General features: G+C 40.3%; 1 protein-coding gene across 4 annotated transcripts in view; it reads left to right on the top strand.

The window, feature by feature from the left end:
• AFG1L (AFG1 like ATPase) overlaps nt 1-15,126 on the top strand; it is a 234,783-nt gene that overhangs the window by 35,452 nt on the left and 184,205 nt on the right. For all 4 annotated transcript variants that reach the window (XR_009354512.1, XM_059176936.1, XM_059176935.1 and 1 more), the window contains one exon: nt 4,252-4,475. Coding sequence is in view for 3 of the 4 variants with exons in the window: in XM_059176936.1 (XP_059032919.1) it covers nt 4,252-4,475 (224 nt within the window). In the remaining variant the exon portion in view is untranslated. The remainder of the gene's footprint in view (nt 1-4,251; nt 4,476-15,126) is intronic.

The raw sequence follows: 15,126 nt of genomic DNA, 5'->3' as shown, positions 1-15,126 counted from the left end.
CTTGACAGAAGCTATCTCAGTAGAACCTTGACCACAGTGGGTTGGGAATTGAGCAGGGGTTGAGGGAGTTGCCAGAAAAAATAAAAGTAACTTTTTCAAGTGGTTTTGCTGTGAAGGAAAGGAGGGTAGAGCAGATGTCTCATGACTGGGGGATCAATGAGGTTTTGTTATTATAATTTTAAGACAGGAAAGGGTTGCATTGGTATGAAAAAGCAGGTAGAGAGGGGGAAGGTTGATGACATAATACAAGGCTGGTTAATGAAGAGAATGACATCTCTGGAAAGGTAGGAAGGGAGGGCATTCAAGATTATTTTTAATAAGCACCAATTATGTACCAGGCACTTTTCACTGGGCAGTACAGCATTGAACAAAGCAGACAAAAATTCCTGTCCTCAAAGAGCATATACTCAAACATCTACTCTGGTGGGGACAGACAGAAAACAAAAAGTAAAAAAATATAATATATGGCCTTTAATATAACTAAATCTAGTGGTTCTTGGCACAGATATATGTCATGTATATAAGAATATATATAGTAAAATATACATTAAAATACCAGAGTATATCATACATTTTTTTTAAGGTTTTTTTTTTTTTTTTCAATTTATTTGACAGAGAGATAGAGAGCAAGCACAAGTAACATGGGGCTCGATCCCAGGACCCTGGGGTCATGACCTGAGCTGAAGGCAGATGCTTAACTGACTAAGCCACCTAGGTACCCCTTGCATAGTTGTGTTTTGTGTGTGTGCATGGGGGGGGGGAGGGTTGTTGTTAACCATTTCATACTCTTACTAAATCGCTTATTTCATGAAATTTGTTTTTCATTTGCATATATGTGTGTGAATATTGGGTCATGATACTCAGGAGGGTTTCAAAATTTGAAGGTCACCGGTTAGAGGATAAGAAAGCATCAATATCCTTGCTGGAATGAGCAAGAACTCCAAGGCTAAGGAAAGAGAAAAGGATGCGGCAAATACAGGCGAGTCTGGAGGTTTGATGGTAGGGAGCTGAGGGACTTTGAAGGATGGTGAGATTTTGTGAGGGAGAAATTAGGTTGGTAGAGATTGGAAGAGGAGGATGTCCAAGTCAGGGAATCTGTATGAACAAAGGCGTGACTATGAAACGAAGGAATTGAAAGTGTTTAGGACACAGTAAGTCATACTTTTGACTAGAAGGCAACTCACATTATTGAAGCTACCTTTGCATTTTTCCATTCTTACTAGCTTCATGACATTTCTGCTCTTGCCCAACCTATTTTGGGCTTTGATTATTTCCCACTTAGAGTAGTTTCATAACCAGTTTCTCTGTATCCAAATTCATTTGACTTGCTAATGCCAGTTAATCTTGATACATCACTACTACAATTTTTTCCCTGCTACCCCCTCTTGAAATAACAATAAAAAAACCCTGGTATTCTCTTTTACGCCATTACACATTACATGTGGTAGACAATCATTTCTTGTATCAATGGCTGCTTTTTGGAGAGTAGAGGGGACGTTGTCTGGAAATACAGGCTGGGGCCCTATTATGAATTTCTTGAATCCTTGAATGAGGACACTCTTTTTGGGGATCACCAAAACTACCTCCAGGTTTGATGATTTGCTAGGAGGATTCACAAGACTTAGCATATAGTTGTATTCATGACTATGATTTATTACAGCAAAAGGATATAAACACAATCAGCCTGGCTGAAAGGCATGTTGGGCAAAGTCTGGAAGAAACTAGGTCCAAGCTTCTAGGAGTCTTCTAGTGGAGTCACATAAGAAAAACTTAATTTCTCCAGCAATGAACTGTGACAACAGATGTGAAATGTTTTCTATTAGGGAAGCTCATTAGAGACTGAATGCCTAGGGTGGTGGTGGTGGGGTGGTGGTCTCATAGCTTCTCTTTGCATAGCATGTACCAAAAATCTGGCCAGATAGAAGGAAACTAGGTGTTCAGCATAAACCACGTAGCTTGTACATGGTACAAACAGTGTAGGCACAATAAGTCACTCTTTCCATTTTTGGGATTGGTGGGAACCCTCTTGGAATCCAAATTCCCAGCCAAGAGCCCACCTTGCAAGTAAACACTTCTAAGGACAGTAATCTCAGGCCTGCTGTGCTAACTCTTTTCTGTACACTCTTTGTACTTAATGTGCTTCTATCAAGTGGAAATGGGGCTTCAGGGGCTTCTTTGGAAGTGGGGGTGGTACAGTTATAGAAATGAGGGAGATGGGAAGAGCATGGGATTTTGTGCCCCCCTCCCGTTTTTTTCTTTAATAAATTCAGGATGGCGTGGAAGGTTTTGTGTATTAAAAAAAAAAAAAAAAAAAGGAAAGAAAGAAAAAGAAAAAAAAGATGCTGCTGTTAAAATTATGTTTGATATTTGAAAACCACTCCTTTAAACAATGAGATGAATTTTAAGAAAAATATTAATAAAATCCCAGTTTGGATTTTAGCAACATTGTGTAGGTGATGGAAGGTTTTTCCAGATCGTGAGTGGTAAATTTGGGGCAGTGGAGGTGATCAGAAGCAAGGAGGCCAAGCCAGAGATCATGAGAGCGCCAGCTAGGGTGGTTAGCATGAGGAAGAGTGGGAGGGATGGATTAGAGATTTGCTCCACAAAGTGAGTAGTATCAGTGGATGATTGGCTGAGGACCTGGCTGAAGAGCAAGAGAGAAGTTTATTCATTTATGTAAAAATCCAGTAGGTGGCCCAGGGCTGGTTTGGCAGCTCAGCTTTGTTGGAGAACTTTGCTCTGCTTTGCTCAGCGTTCTGTGGGCCTCTCCTTGCCAGGCTGGCTCTTCCAGCTGCAGGCATCACACTTACATTCCAACTAGAAGAAGGGGAGGGGGAGGGGAACAAGGCATGCCTTTTTCTTTAAGGGCATGTACCAGAGCTGCACATGTTTCTGCTCACATCCCACTGGTTAGATCTGGTCATAGGGTTGGGCCTGGCTGCTGGAGAGGCCAGAAATGGGTTATTTAACTGGGCAGCCTTGTACCCAGCTAAAACTATTCAGAAAGGAAGAATAGCCAATAGAAGACAGCCCTGCCCTCTCCCCAACACTCGTGGTTTATTTAGGATTTTCTTTCCTTTCTTGGGAAAAAGATGGAAATAACATTGACTGTTAATTTTCCCCCTAGGGTATGTAATTTTCCTATTACTGAAACAATGGAAACGCGGTATTCAGTGAAACAAGGATAATACTGGCAGTGTATCTTTGCAAAATCTTTGATTCAAAGAAGGGCGCCAGCCCTGTCTAAAAAAAGTGCCAGTTTGCTGCTATTTATTGTTGCTTCTTAAAACTACAGAGAGAGATAGGCAATAATATTATAACAACTTTATATGGTGGCACGTGGTAACTGCACTTACTGTGGTGAGAGTGGTGTAAGGTATAGAATTGTTGAATCACTGTGTTGTCCACTGGAAACTAATAGAACATTGTATATCAATTACACTTACATAAAAGAAAAAATAAAAATAGAATGGGAGTTACTTGCTCATTGTACCTGGCCCAGATAAGGAATAGAGTTATGATTGATCTTGCCATGGCCAATCATTTCTCTCCCAGGAGAGGCTAAAAAAGGATCAGAAGACCTCACTGCTTTGAAACAGACACTCTGCTGTGTTTCAACTCTGTGTTCAACTTAAAAGTTATGGCCAAGGAAAGGAATCTTACAAGCATTGAAATCAGTATAATATTGGAATGCTGTATGGTTTCCGGTAGGGAATACAGGGGCAATAGAAAACCCTTTGTGACTAATCTCTGTGTCTGCCTTGATACTTAAGAACCAGAATGAGGCTTAACTCAAAGGTGCCGGCCCAGCTGTGGGGGAAGGATCTGATGAATGCAGGTGGCCCATTTAATGGAGTGGAGGCAAAGCATTCTATGGCAGGTTAGGTTTTCTAGAAGTGGAGTTACAATGATAGCTTAAGGGTTTGAGATTTACTCTTTTATTAGGATGAGATGATTATATTCATTGAACAAAATGTGTTTTATCTTTTTTATTTTTTTAAGTAGTTTCCATGCCTAAGGTGGGGCTTGAACTCATGACACGGATATCAAGAAGCTCACCCTCCACTGGCTGAGCCCACCAGGTGCCCCAAAATGTGTTCTATTTTTATCAGAATGAGATTTACAATAACTGTTCACATATATATACTTGAAAATGAAAGGTTTTAATGTGACCATTAAGAAACTTATAGAGTTCTATGCAATCCCTTTATTTAAGGGAGTCTAAAATTTTATGTATATTTTTATTTATAGCCTATACAGTTCAGACACCTGAGATTACATCTCCGATTACGGCTGCAGAGGTTTATTCAAAAGCTTTGGCTGTTTGCAATGGCCCACTGGACCACTATGACTTTCTGATCAAAGCTCATGAGCTAAAAGAGGATAAGCATCAAAGAAGAGTCATACAGTGTTTGCAGAAACTACAGGAGGACCTCAAAGGATACAGGATAGAGGCAGGAGGCCTTTTTTCAAAGGTGAGTTTTGTGTGATATTAAAGAAGGAACAGTTAAAAGTAAGCATTTTATAAAATAGATTAAATAATGCAGTCGGTACAATCATAAAACTGCTTAAAATTTCTCACTGGTTCCTTTTTTTTTTTTTTCCTTAAGATTTTATTTTTTATTAGAGCATGAGTGGGTGGGAGAGAAAGAGGCAGAAGAAGCTGAGCTGGGAGCCCGATGCAGGGCTCCATGCCAGGACCCTGAGATCATGACCTGAGCTGAAGGCAGACACCTAACCAACGAGCCACCCAGACACCCTTCTCACCAGGTCCTTTAAACAAGCTCTGTTAGATCCCCATTCCTGACCTCTTAATGCTCCATGGCTTTCTTTTACCTTTGGCGGGGGGATTCATATACCTTCATATTTAGGTAATGATTGATGCCATCTAGTCTAAATGAAGATTGTATAATTTAAAAATTCCCCCTCCCTCTAGCTCAGGCCTGTCCCAGGATCAACAGTGCAGAAGGTGGGGTGATTTGTTCTTCCCCTTTCCCTCCTCCTCGTGTGTCTGCTTGCCTAGCTTCTCTAGGGTCAGGATGAGAGGATGGAAGATTAGAGCAAAACAGCAAATTCTTAAGTGAGCAGTTAAAGGCCTTTTGTGTGATAGACACTGACATGCTAGCACTTTGTTGAGGGGCTCACCAGTGGGTTCTTCTGGGCTCCCATGGGAACCTCCCCACTGCTCTGCTTTTGGACCTCTTATGACTCAGCTTGAGCCCCTTGCTCCACTGCATTCTGCTGGTAGCCCTTGCCTTTGCACTTAACCTTCTTGGCTGGGCTCCTGTCAGGGCAGCTCTACCCAGTACACCTTTCATGGTGTCTACTTAGACCACAGGAAAGCATAACACACAGCATAGCATCTCCTATTTTCAATCCCTGTTCCAGCTTCAGTTAGCTTATGGAGGCCTACAACAAGTTCTTCCATGGAAACTTCCATAGTCTGCTTTGGTAACTGCATGTGGATTTCCTCATCTAAACAAGCATCCCGCTGGAGAGGGGGTTGCCCATCTCATCATACACTCAACCCTAATCTCTTTGTATGCTTCCCTTGGGGGCCACCTGCTTTTGGCTTGAGGTTTATGTGGGGGAGATGCTACCACATTCCTTACTTAGCTAACAGCTTTCTACCTTGATTACATTCTTCAGGTCTACTTTGGTTTTAGGGCTGTTTTTGCTTCTTTTTTTTCTTAAAGTAATTCCTGCGTGGATATGACTAATACCTCTTTTTAGATTGTAGGGGAACTTGTTTCTCCTTGTTCTTAGCTTTGAGCTTTTACTGAAATTCTGAGACAACAGGAAAACTCCCATTCCTTTTTTAAAAAAAGTCTTTATTTATTTTTTAAATTTCTTCTCAGTGTTCCAGAATTCATTGTTTATGCATCACACCCAGTGCTCCATTCAATACGTGCCCTCCACAATACTCACCACCAGCTCGCCCAACCTCCCACCCTTCTCCCCTCCAAAACCCTCAGTTGTTCCTCAGAGTCCACAGTCTCTCATAGTTCATCCATCTCCCCCTCCAGTTTTCCCCAACTCCCTTCTCCTCTCCAGCTTCCCATGTCCTCTGTGATATTCCTTATGCTCCACAAATATCCGAAACCATATGATAATTGACTCTCTGCTTGGCTTATTTCATTCAGCATAATCTCTTCCAGTCCTGTCCATATTGATGCAAAAGTTGGGTATTCATCCTTTCTGATGGAGGCATAATACTCCACTGTATATATGGACCATATCTTCTTTATCCATTCATCTGTTGAAGGGCATCTTGGTTCTTTCCATGGTTTGGCAACTGAGGCCATTGCTGCTATGAACATTAGGGTACAAATGGCCCTTCTTTTCACGACATCTGTATCTTTGGGGTAAATACCCAAGAGTGCAATTGCAGGGTGATAGGGAAGCTCTATTTTTAATTTCTTGAGGAATCTCCACACTGTTCTCCAAAGAGGCTGCACCAACTTGCATTCCCACCAACAGTGTAAGAGGGTTCCCCTTTCGCCACATCCCCTCCAACACATGTTGTTTACTGTCTTGTTAAGTTTGGCCATTCTAACTGGTATAAGGTGGTATCTCAATGTGGTTTTAATTTGAATCTTTCTGATGGCTAGTGATGATGAACATTTTTTCATGTATCTGTTAGCCATTTGTATGTCTTCTTTGGAAAAGTGTCTATTCATGTCTTCTTCCCGTTTTTTTTTTTTTTTTTAAAGATTTTATTTATTTGTCAGAGACAGGGAGAGAGAGCGAGCGAGCACAGGCAGACAGAGAGGCAGGCAGAGGCAGAGGGAGAAGCAGGCTCCCTGCCAAGCAAGGAGCCCGATGTGGGACTCGATCCCAGGACCCTGGGATCTTGACCTGAGCCGAAGGCAGCTGCTTAACCAACTGAGCCACCCAGGCGTCCCTCTTCTTCCCGTTTTTTGACGTGATTATCTGTTTTGTGTGTGTTGAGTTTGGGGTGTTCCTTATAGATCTTGGATATCAGCCCTTTTCTGTAGTGTTATTTGCGAATATCTTCTACCATTCCGTGGGTTGCCTCTTTGTTTTGTTGACTGTTTCCTTTGCTGTGCAGAAGCTTTTGATCTTGATGAAGTCCCAAAAGTTCATTTTTGCTTTTGTTTCCTTTGCCTTTGGAGACATGTCTTGAAAGAAGTTGCTGTGGCCGATGTTGAAGAGGTTACTGCCTATGTTCTCCTCTAGGATTCTGATGGATTCCTGCCTCATGTTGAGGTTTTTTATCCATTTTGAAAACTCCCTTTCCTTATCCCATTGTAGAAGCCACTGTCATCAGCAGTGTCTTCTTCAAATTATGAGGGGTATTAATAGTAAGAAGAGTTAGAATATGGTTCAACCAAAGTAACCAGTTTTCCACATGGAGCACTGGGTGTTACACAGAAACAATGAATCATGGAACACTACATCAGAAACTAACAATGTACTGTATGGTGACTAACATAACATAATAAAAAACAAAAAAGAAAAAAAGAATCTAGTGTTCCTTTAATTGACTGGCCAACCATCCTCCCCCCACATACAAATATCCTATTCTTACGAGGTCTTTAGAGGAAAGGTAATATATAACAGGTTAGTAGTACTTGATTTAAAAAGTCTAATCCAAGTTATTTTACTTTTTAAGAAGCATGTTAGAGTATACTTACATAGTTTTATTTTTATAGAAAGAAAAATGCTGTCATTGCGTTAACATCTTTTGGTTCAATGGATTAGGGATTCATCTAGGTTACAGAAAGAAATGGAGATTTAAAATAGACTACATATGCAAATAACAGTGAAGGGCTTCTCCTTATATAGCCAGGTCTCCCGGGGCCAGAGCCTGAGGCTCTGCCTCAGTTGCTCTGAGAGCGTTGGTGACTAGACTGTCAGGAGTCACAGGCACCTGCTGATTCTTGCTCCAGTGCTCTTCTGTTCGTGTAATTTGCTTACTCTGTTGTTCCTTCCTCTGTGTCTGTTTCTACTTCCGTTTGTCCTACCAATCTATTCTTTTTCTGTATCTGTGGTTTAAATTCCCTGATGGGAAACCCAGTCGCTTTATCCCTGTTTGGGCAGAGCTTCATACCAGGTTTATTGGAGGCCATTAGCCAGTGTAAAGATAGATTTCTGCCCAAGGTACCATTCAGGGCTCCTGTGATGATGGTGGGTCTCTCAGAAGTAGACTGTGAGTGTGAAAGCCGCTAAGACAGGCCGGCCCAGCGTCATGGTTTTAGGAACTAAAAAGGAATTACCCCTTTTGATGGCCACCTCTTCTTCATCAAACACTATTTCCAAAAGTTTATAAGCGAGTAAAGAACAGAAGTTTGGAAAACGTAGACTGCTTATGGACTGTGTCCCTAATTATAGTTTGTAATACAGATGGTCTTCCAAATAAAATATTGGCTTGCTTCTGCGTCACAGCCAGGAAGCAGGATGTTTTACTTAACTGGGTTTTTGGTTATCTGAGAGTGAAATTGCTTTCACGAGTTTTCTATTTTGTTCTCTTTCTGATCCACTCCCTTTTAGAAATACTATCTTTTTTCCCTCCTCCCCACTGTATCATCCCTAGGGCTCATCTTCCTGTGATTGGTGAACTTACAGCCAGTGAAAAGTATCCTTTAGTTATTAATGTATCTGGCTGCCAATTCAACAACATTTTTTTTTTTCTTTAAAATAATTGTTTGGCTCTTCTCAGGGGTAATCTCCCATACTTCCTCCTTTGACTTGTAAGTAAATAAGTAAACGTAATATTTACTACCTAGAGCCCCTGGTTTTAATGTGTAGTTGTAATCTTATATAAGTAAGAGATTTGACATCTCAGGTAGTTTTAAATGTGTCTAATGAAAGCTTATATTTGTTTGATCTTAATGCATATGTGATTAAGTCTTTTGTAGATAGATCAGCATTTCTTTGTGGTAGTGTATGTCCTATAGATTCTTAAGCTTGCCAAATCTTTAACATTGAAAAAGACCCACACATCTAATGTAATCTGAGCAAAACATATTTAAAAGCTTTAGTTTTGGTTTGCTTTTTAAGGAGATAGAAGTTTATTGAATAGAGGAGAGGAAAGGGGTCCTTTGCCCTCACAGGCTTGGGCAGTCTGACCTGTTGGCCCTCAGACCTTCAGATCACACCAGGGAGCCACCCTGGGGCCAGAGATCTTCAGTGGTCTGAAGAGTACTCTGGTTAGATTGCTGGAAGGCTGGAAAGAGAAAGGAGAGGGAAGGAAGAATCCCTCCCTAGAGCAAGAGGGGCATCCCCTCATCTTTTTGGGCAAGGGCAGTGTAGCTGTTTCCCCCTGGGGCTTTGGATCCTCATTCAGGAGTAACCTTGGCCAGGGGGTGGGGGCACAAAGTCTCCCGTATGGGCCACCGGATGTGGTGTCTCTCCCAGTCAGATGGGAGCCCCCAAATGTGGGGCAGCTGATCAGGTGGAAACCGGCAGTGTGGGCCGTGAAAGGCGTCACCTGAGCAGAACAAAGAAAATCAAAGTTTACTGAGTACATTGCAAGGGAGTGGCAGGCAGCATAGCAAAGCAGGGACTGTCTGCCAAAAAGCTTTAGTTTTTGAAGATTGTAAAGATGCCACACACCTATTTCTTTTTTTTTTCTCCAAATTTTTATTTAGATTCTAGTTAGTTAACATACAGTGTTCTATTAGTTTAACAGTGTAATATTAGTTTCAGGTATAGAATTTAGTGATTCAACACTTAACATGTAGTATCTGGTCCTCATCACAACACCCCCTCCTTTTATTTATTTATTTTTTTAAAATTTTATTTATTTGTCAGAGACAGAGCACAAGTAGGGGAATGGCAGGCAGAGGGAGAAGCAAGCTCCTTGCTGAGCAGGGATCCTGTGTGGTACTTGATCCCAGGACCCTAGCTGGGACATGGCCTGAGCTGAAGGCAGATGCTTAACTGCCTGAGCCATTCAGGTGTCCCAACACATGCCTTCCTTAATCCTCATCTCCCGTTTAACTCATCACCCACCTCCCTCCCCTCTAGTAACCATCAGATTATTCTCTATAGTTGAGTCAATTTCTTGGTTTGCCATCCCCCACGTTCTTTTGTTTTCTTTCTTAAATTCTGCATATGAGTGAAATCATATGGTATTTTCTCTGACTTATTTTGCTTAGCGCTATACTCTCTAGTTCCACCCACATTGTTGCAAATGGCAAGATTTCTTTTTTTCTTTTTTTTTAAATGGCTGAGTGATATTTCACTGTGTGTGTGTGTGTGTGTGTGTGTTTGTGTGTTTGTACATATCACTGTTATTTACCTGTTTGTCAGTTGATGGACATTTGACTCTTTCCATAATTTGGCTGTTGTTGATAATGTTGCTGTAGACATCAGAGTGCTTGTATCCCTTTGGCTTAGTATTGTTGGATAAATACCTAATACAGCTTTGCTGGATCATATGGTAGTTCCCTTTTTAACTTTAACGGAGGTACCTCCGTACTGTTTTCCAGAATGGTTGCACCAGCTTGCATTCCCACCCACAGTGCAAGAGGGTTCCCCTTTCTCCACATCCTTACCAACACCTTTTGTTTCCTGTGTTGTTAATTTTAGCCGTTCTGACAAATGTGAGGTCATATCTCATTGTAGTGTTGATCTGTGTTTCCCTGATGATGAATGATGTTGAGGATCTTTTCATGTGTCTGTTGGCCATCTTGTTGTCTTCTTTGGAAAAAATGTCCGTTCGTGTCTTCTGACCATTTTTTTTAAAAACTGTATTATTTGTATTTTGGGTATTGTTTGATAAGTTCTTCATGTATTTTGGATACCAACCCTTTATTGGCTATGTCCTTTGCAAATATCTTCTCCCATCCTGTAGGTTGTCTTTTGGTTTTGTTGATTATTTTTTTCACTGTGCAGAGCTTTTTATTTTGATGAAGTCCTAATACTTTATCTTTGCTTCTGTTTCTCTTACCTTTGGAGGCCTATCTGTTAAGAAGTTGCTATGGTTGATGTCAAAGAGTTTACTACCTGTGTTCCCCTTTAGGATTTTAATGGTTTCCTGTCTCACATTTAGGTTCACAAAACCATTGTTCACAAAACAATGTTCGCAAAACCATTTGTTGAAGAAACTGTTTTAAAGAGACTGGATATTCTTTCCAGCTTTGTCAAAGATTAATTGACCATGTAATTGTGAAACCTATTTCTTCTAAAAGTAAACACTGATATGCCAAGTATCAGAGAAGTAAAACTTGGGCTACTAGGTCTTTTTTTTAGTGAAAGGAGAACTTTATTTTTAGATGTGTTGATTTTGGAAAGTAAGATTTATGATTTTATTTTTTCCCTCTAAGAGTATTGAGAATTATAGATCTAGGGATACAATATGATAATTTGATACTCATGTATTGCAAAATGATTACCACAATAAGGTTAGTTAATATCTCTATCCTCTCACATAATTACCATTTTTTTTGTGGTGAAAACCTTTATGATATACTATTTTAACTTCTCTTGAATATATGATACAGTATTTATAAAAAATTTTTTAAATTGAATTTAATTAACAAATAGTATAAAAATAGTATAACATAATAACATATTAGTTTCAGAGGTAGAATTTAATGATTCATCAGTTGCATGTCACACCCAGTGCTTATTCCATCAAGTGCCCTCCTTAATGCCCACCCCCAGTTACCCCATACTCCCACCCTTCTCCCCTCCAGCAACCCTCACTTTGTTTCCTATGATTAAGAGTCTCTTATGGTTTGTCTCCTGCTCCGTTTCCATCTTATTTTTCCTTTCCTTCCCCTATGTTCATCAGTTTTACTTCTTAAATTCCACATATGAATGAAATCATATGATATTGTCTCTCTCTGACTGACTTGTTTCACTTAGCATAATACCATCTAATTCCATCCATGTCATTACAAGTGGCAAGATTTCATTCTTTTTGATGACTGACTAATATTCCATTGTGTATATATTTCACATCTTTATTCATCTGTTGATGAACATCTAGGCTCTTTCCATCGTTTGGCTATTGTGGACATGTGGACATTGGGGCAATAAACATTGGAGTTCATGTGCCTCTTTGAATTACTGTGTTTGTAACCTTTGGATAAATACCTAATATTGCAATTGAAGGGTCATAAGGTACCTCTATTTTTAACTTTTTGGGGAACCTCCATACTGTTTATAATATTGTTAATTTTATTTATTTATTTATTTTAAAAAAGATTTTATTTATTTATTAGAACGAGCACTGGGGGAAGGGGCAGAGGGACAGAGAGAAACAGACTCCCCACTTAGCAGGAACACTGATGTGGGATTTGATCCCAGAATCCAGAGATCATGACCTTTGCTGAAGGCAGCCACTTAACTGACTGAGCCACCCAGGTGCCCCACAATATGGTTAATTTTAGTCCTCATGCTGTGCATTAGATCCCCAGAACTTATTTATCCTATAGTTGGCAGTTTGTATTCTTTGACCAATATCTTGTCATTATCCCCAGCCACAGTAATCACCATTCTACAAATTTGGCTTTTTCAGAATTCTGCATATATGTGAGAAAATACAGCATTTGTCTGACATATTTCACTTAGCAATATGGGCGTGTGTGTGTGTTTCTTTTAATATATGGTTTATGCTCACCATGGAGCTTGAACTCATGACCCTGAGATCAAGATTTGCCCATCCTACTGGCTGAGCCATTTAAGGGCCCTTGGGCACTTTTTATTTTATTTTTAAAAGATTTTATTTATTTGATAGACAGAGGTCACAAGTAGGCAGAGAGAGAGAGGAGGAAGCAGGCTCCTGCTGAGCAGAGATCCTGATGCGGGGCTCGATCCCAGGACCCTGGGATCATGACCTGAGCCGAATGCAGAGGCTTTAACCCACTGAGCCAACCAGGCGCTCCCTTTGGGCATTTTTTAAAAAAAATACTTATTAGAGAGATAGAGAGATAGAGAGCAAGCACACACACAAGTGGGAAGGGCAGAGCATGAAGGAGAGAGAATCTTAAGCAGACTCTCTACTAAGTAAGGAGCCCAGTGTAGGGCTCAGTCTCAACCCAGAGCAGAAACTAAGAGGCAGGTGCTTAACATACTGAGCCATCCAGGGGCCCCTTGTGCATTTGTTTGTTTGTTTGTTTGTTTTAAGATTTTATTTGTTTATTTGACAGACAGAGATCACAAGTAGGCAGAGAGGCAGGCAGAGAGAGAGAGGAGGAAGCAGGCTCCCAGCGGAGCAGAAAGCCCAATGTGGGGCTCGATCCCAGGACCCTGGGATCATGACCTGGGCCGAAGGCAGAGGCTTTAATTCACTGAGCCACCCAGGCGCCCCTGTGCATTTGTTTTTTTGTTTTTAATTTTTTTATTTTTTATAAACATATATTTTTATTGTGCATTTGTTTTTAATGCAGGTATTTAAACATTCATTATAGTGAATGTTCTTTTTTTTTTTTTTCCCCATTGTACTCCTAAGGAGCTTGCTGTAAGGCTAAGGTATAATATTAAAATAAAATGCACCTTTACAACATGTCTGAATTATTGATGAGAATAAAACTGGTACCAGTCTATGAGGCTGCTTTTACCTCTCTGTATAACAGTATTCCCTCTAATAAAAATTTGAAAGAGTTATGAGCAGATGACCATGCTTTAGAGGCAAAAACCGTAAGGAATGAGCATTTATGAACACTTTACCTTTGTTATCAAATAAAACTTACAACCAGGTTAATCTGACACATGTAATGTATGCATAATTGTTATTGTGCTGTGAGATAATTAGGCATAAATGGTAAGTAGTTCATGTAAATCACTATAATTAGAATTACTTTTACACAGCCAAATCAAGCATTCCTAGAGTCAGGGAGGGAGAGAATTAGAGTGTGGAGCTACTCTGCAAGTCTCTGTTTCCATTAATCAGGCTATACAGGCAGCCAGGTTTTTCCATCTCTTGGGAGGTGACATCATAGCCCAAGAGGCTTGGGAATAGGAGTGGAAGGCATAATATTCCTTTCCTTTTCCTCCTGCTCTCTACAAAACAATTTTCAGTTTTTCCATAATGGGAGATTATTCCTAACTTCCTTTTACATCCTATAATTTTTTATTTGGATACCTCTGCTTACCCTCCCAAGAACAGTATGTACGTCACATGGAAAAGACCAGTGTTGCCTTTAAAGTCAGCTAATCTAAGGTCTTCTTGCTTTCTTTGTTCTGGCTTCTAGACCTGGGGGCTATGAACAGGATACCTGGAATGTTAGTTGTGGCTTTTTAGGAGATGTGGGAGGCCTAGTCTAAATGCCTTTAATTATTAATCCAGGACTAAGCTATTTGTTGTTTATCCTCAGTTCTTTCCTTCTTTCTTCCGTCTAAGGGCCTGAGCACTGATTCTCTCCATTCCTCTTCTTAGAACTGGCATTTCTTATAGGTAGAGTAGGCTGAGCAGCATGATTGAGGTAAAGCTTCCCTGATCCCTTTATCCATTAGAAGATTGTAAGCAACGTTGAATATAAAATGGGCAATATCTATAGCTACAGTTTTATTAAGGACCAGGAATTTAAAAAATTTATTTAAGTGTCTACATCCAGTGTGGGGGCTTGAACTCATGACCCTGAGATCAAGAATTACATGTTCCACCAGTTGAGCCACCCAGGCGCACCCCAAGACCAGGAATTTTTTTTTTTTAAGATTTTATTTATTTATTTGACAGACAGAGATCACAAGAAAGCAGAGAGGCAGGCAGAGAGAGAGGAGGAAGCAGGCTTGCCGCTGAGCAGAGAGCCCGTTGGGGGCTCGATCCTAGGACCCTGGGATCTTGATCTGAGCCGAAGGCAGAGGCTTTAACCCACTGAGCCACCAGGTGCCCCAAGACCAGGAATATTTAAAAAAAAAATGTTTCTTTTATCAGATTTTTCTGACAACTGAAGCAAAAGCATTATATCTTAACCTGAGGATGGCATTGTCTATAAGAAGTGAGATCAGGAGTGAAACTACCTTGTTTTTTGAGGACTAATACATTCCAGACTCATTGAAAGTCTGAAATTTGAGAAACAGAGTGTAATAGGCCTGTTTCTCTCTCTAGAATAATTAACCAATGTATTCAATTACATTTTAAGTTTTGTCATAATTCCTAAGGTTAAATTATGCCATCAACATAGATGAGAATGTCTTTAATAAGTCCTT

The sequence above is a fragment of the Mustela lutreola genome, chromosome 6, assembly GCF_030435805.1.
Source record: "Mustela lutreola isolate mMusLut2 chromosome 6, mMusLut2.pri, whole genome shotgun sequence".
Classification (NCBI taxonomy): domain Eukaryota; kingdom Metazoa; phylum Chordata; class Mammalia; order Carnivora; family Mustelidae; genus Mustela; species Mustela lutreola.
The sequence above is the reverse complement of the archived record's forward strand: the minus strand, read 5'-3'. Positions and strand labels throughout refer to the sequence as shown.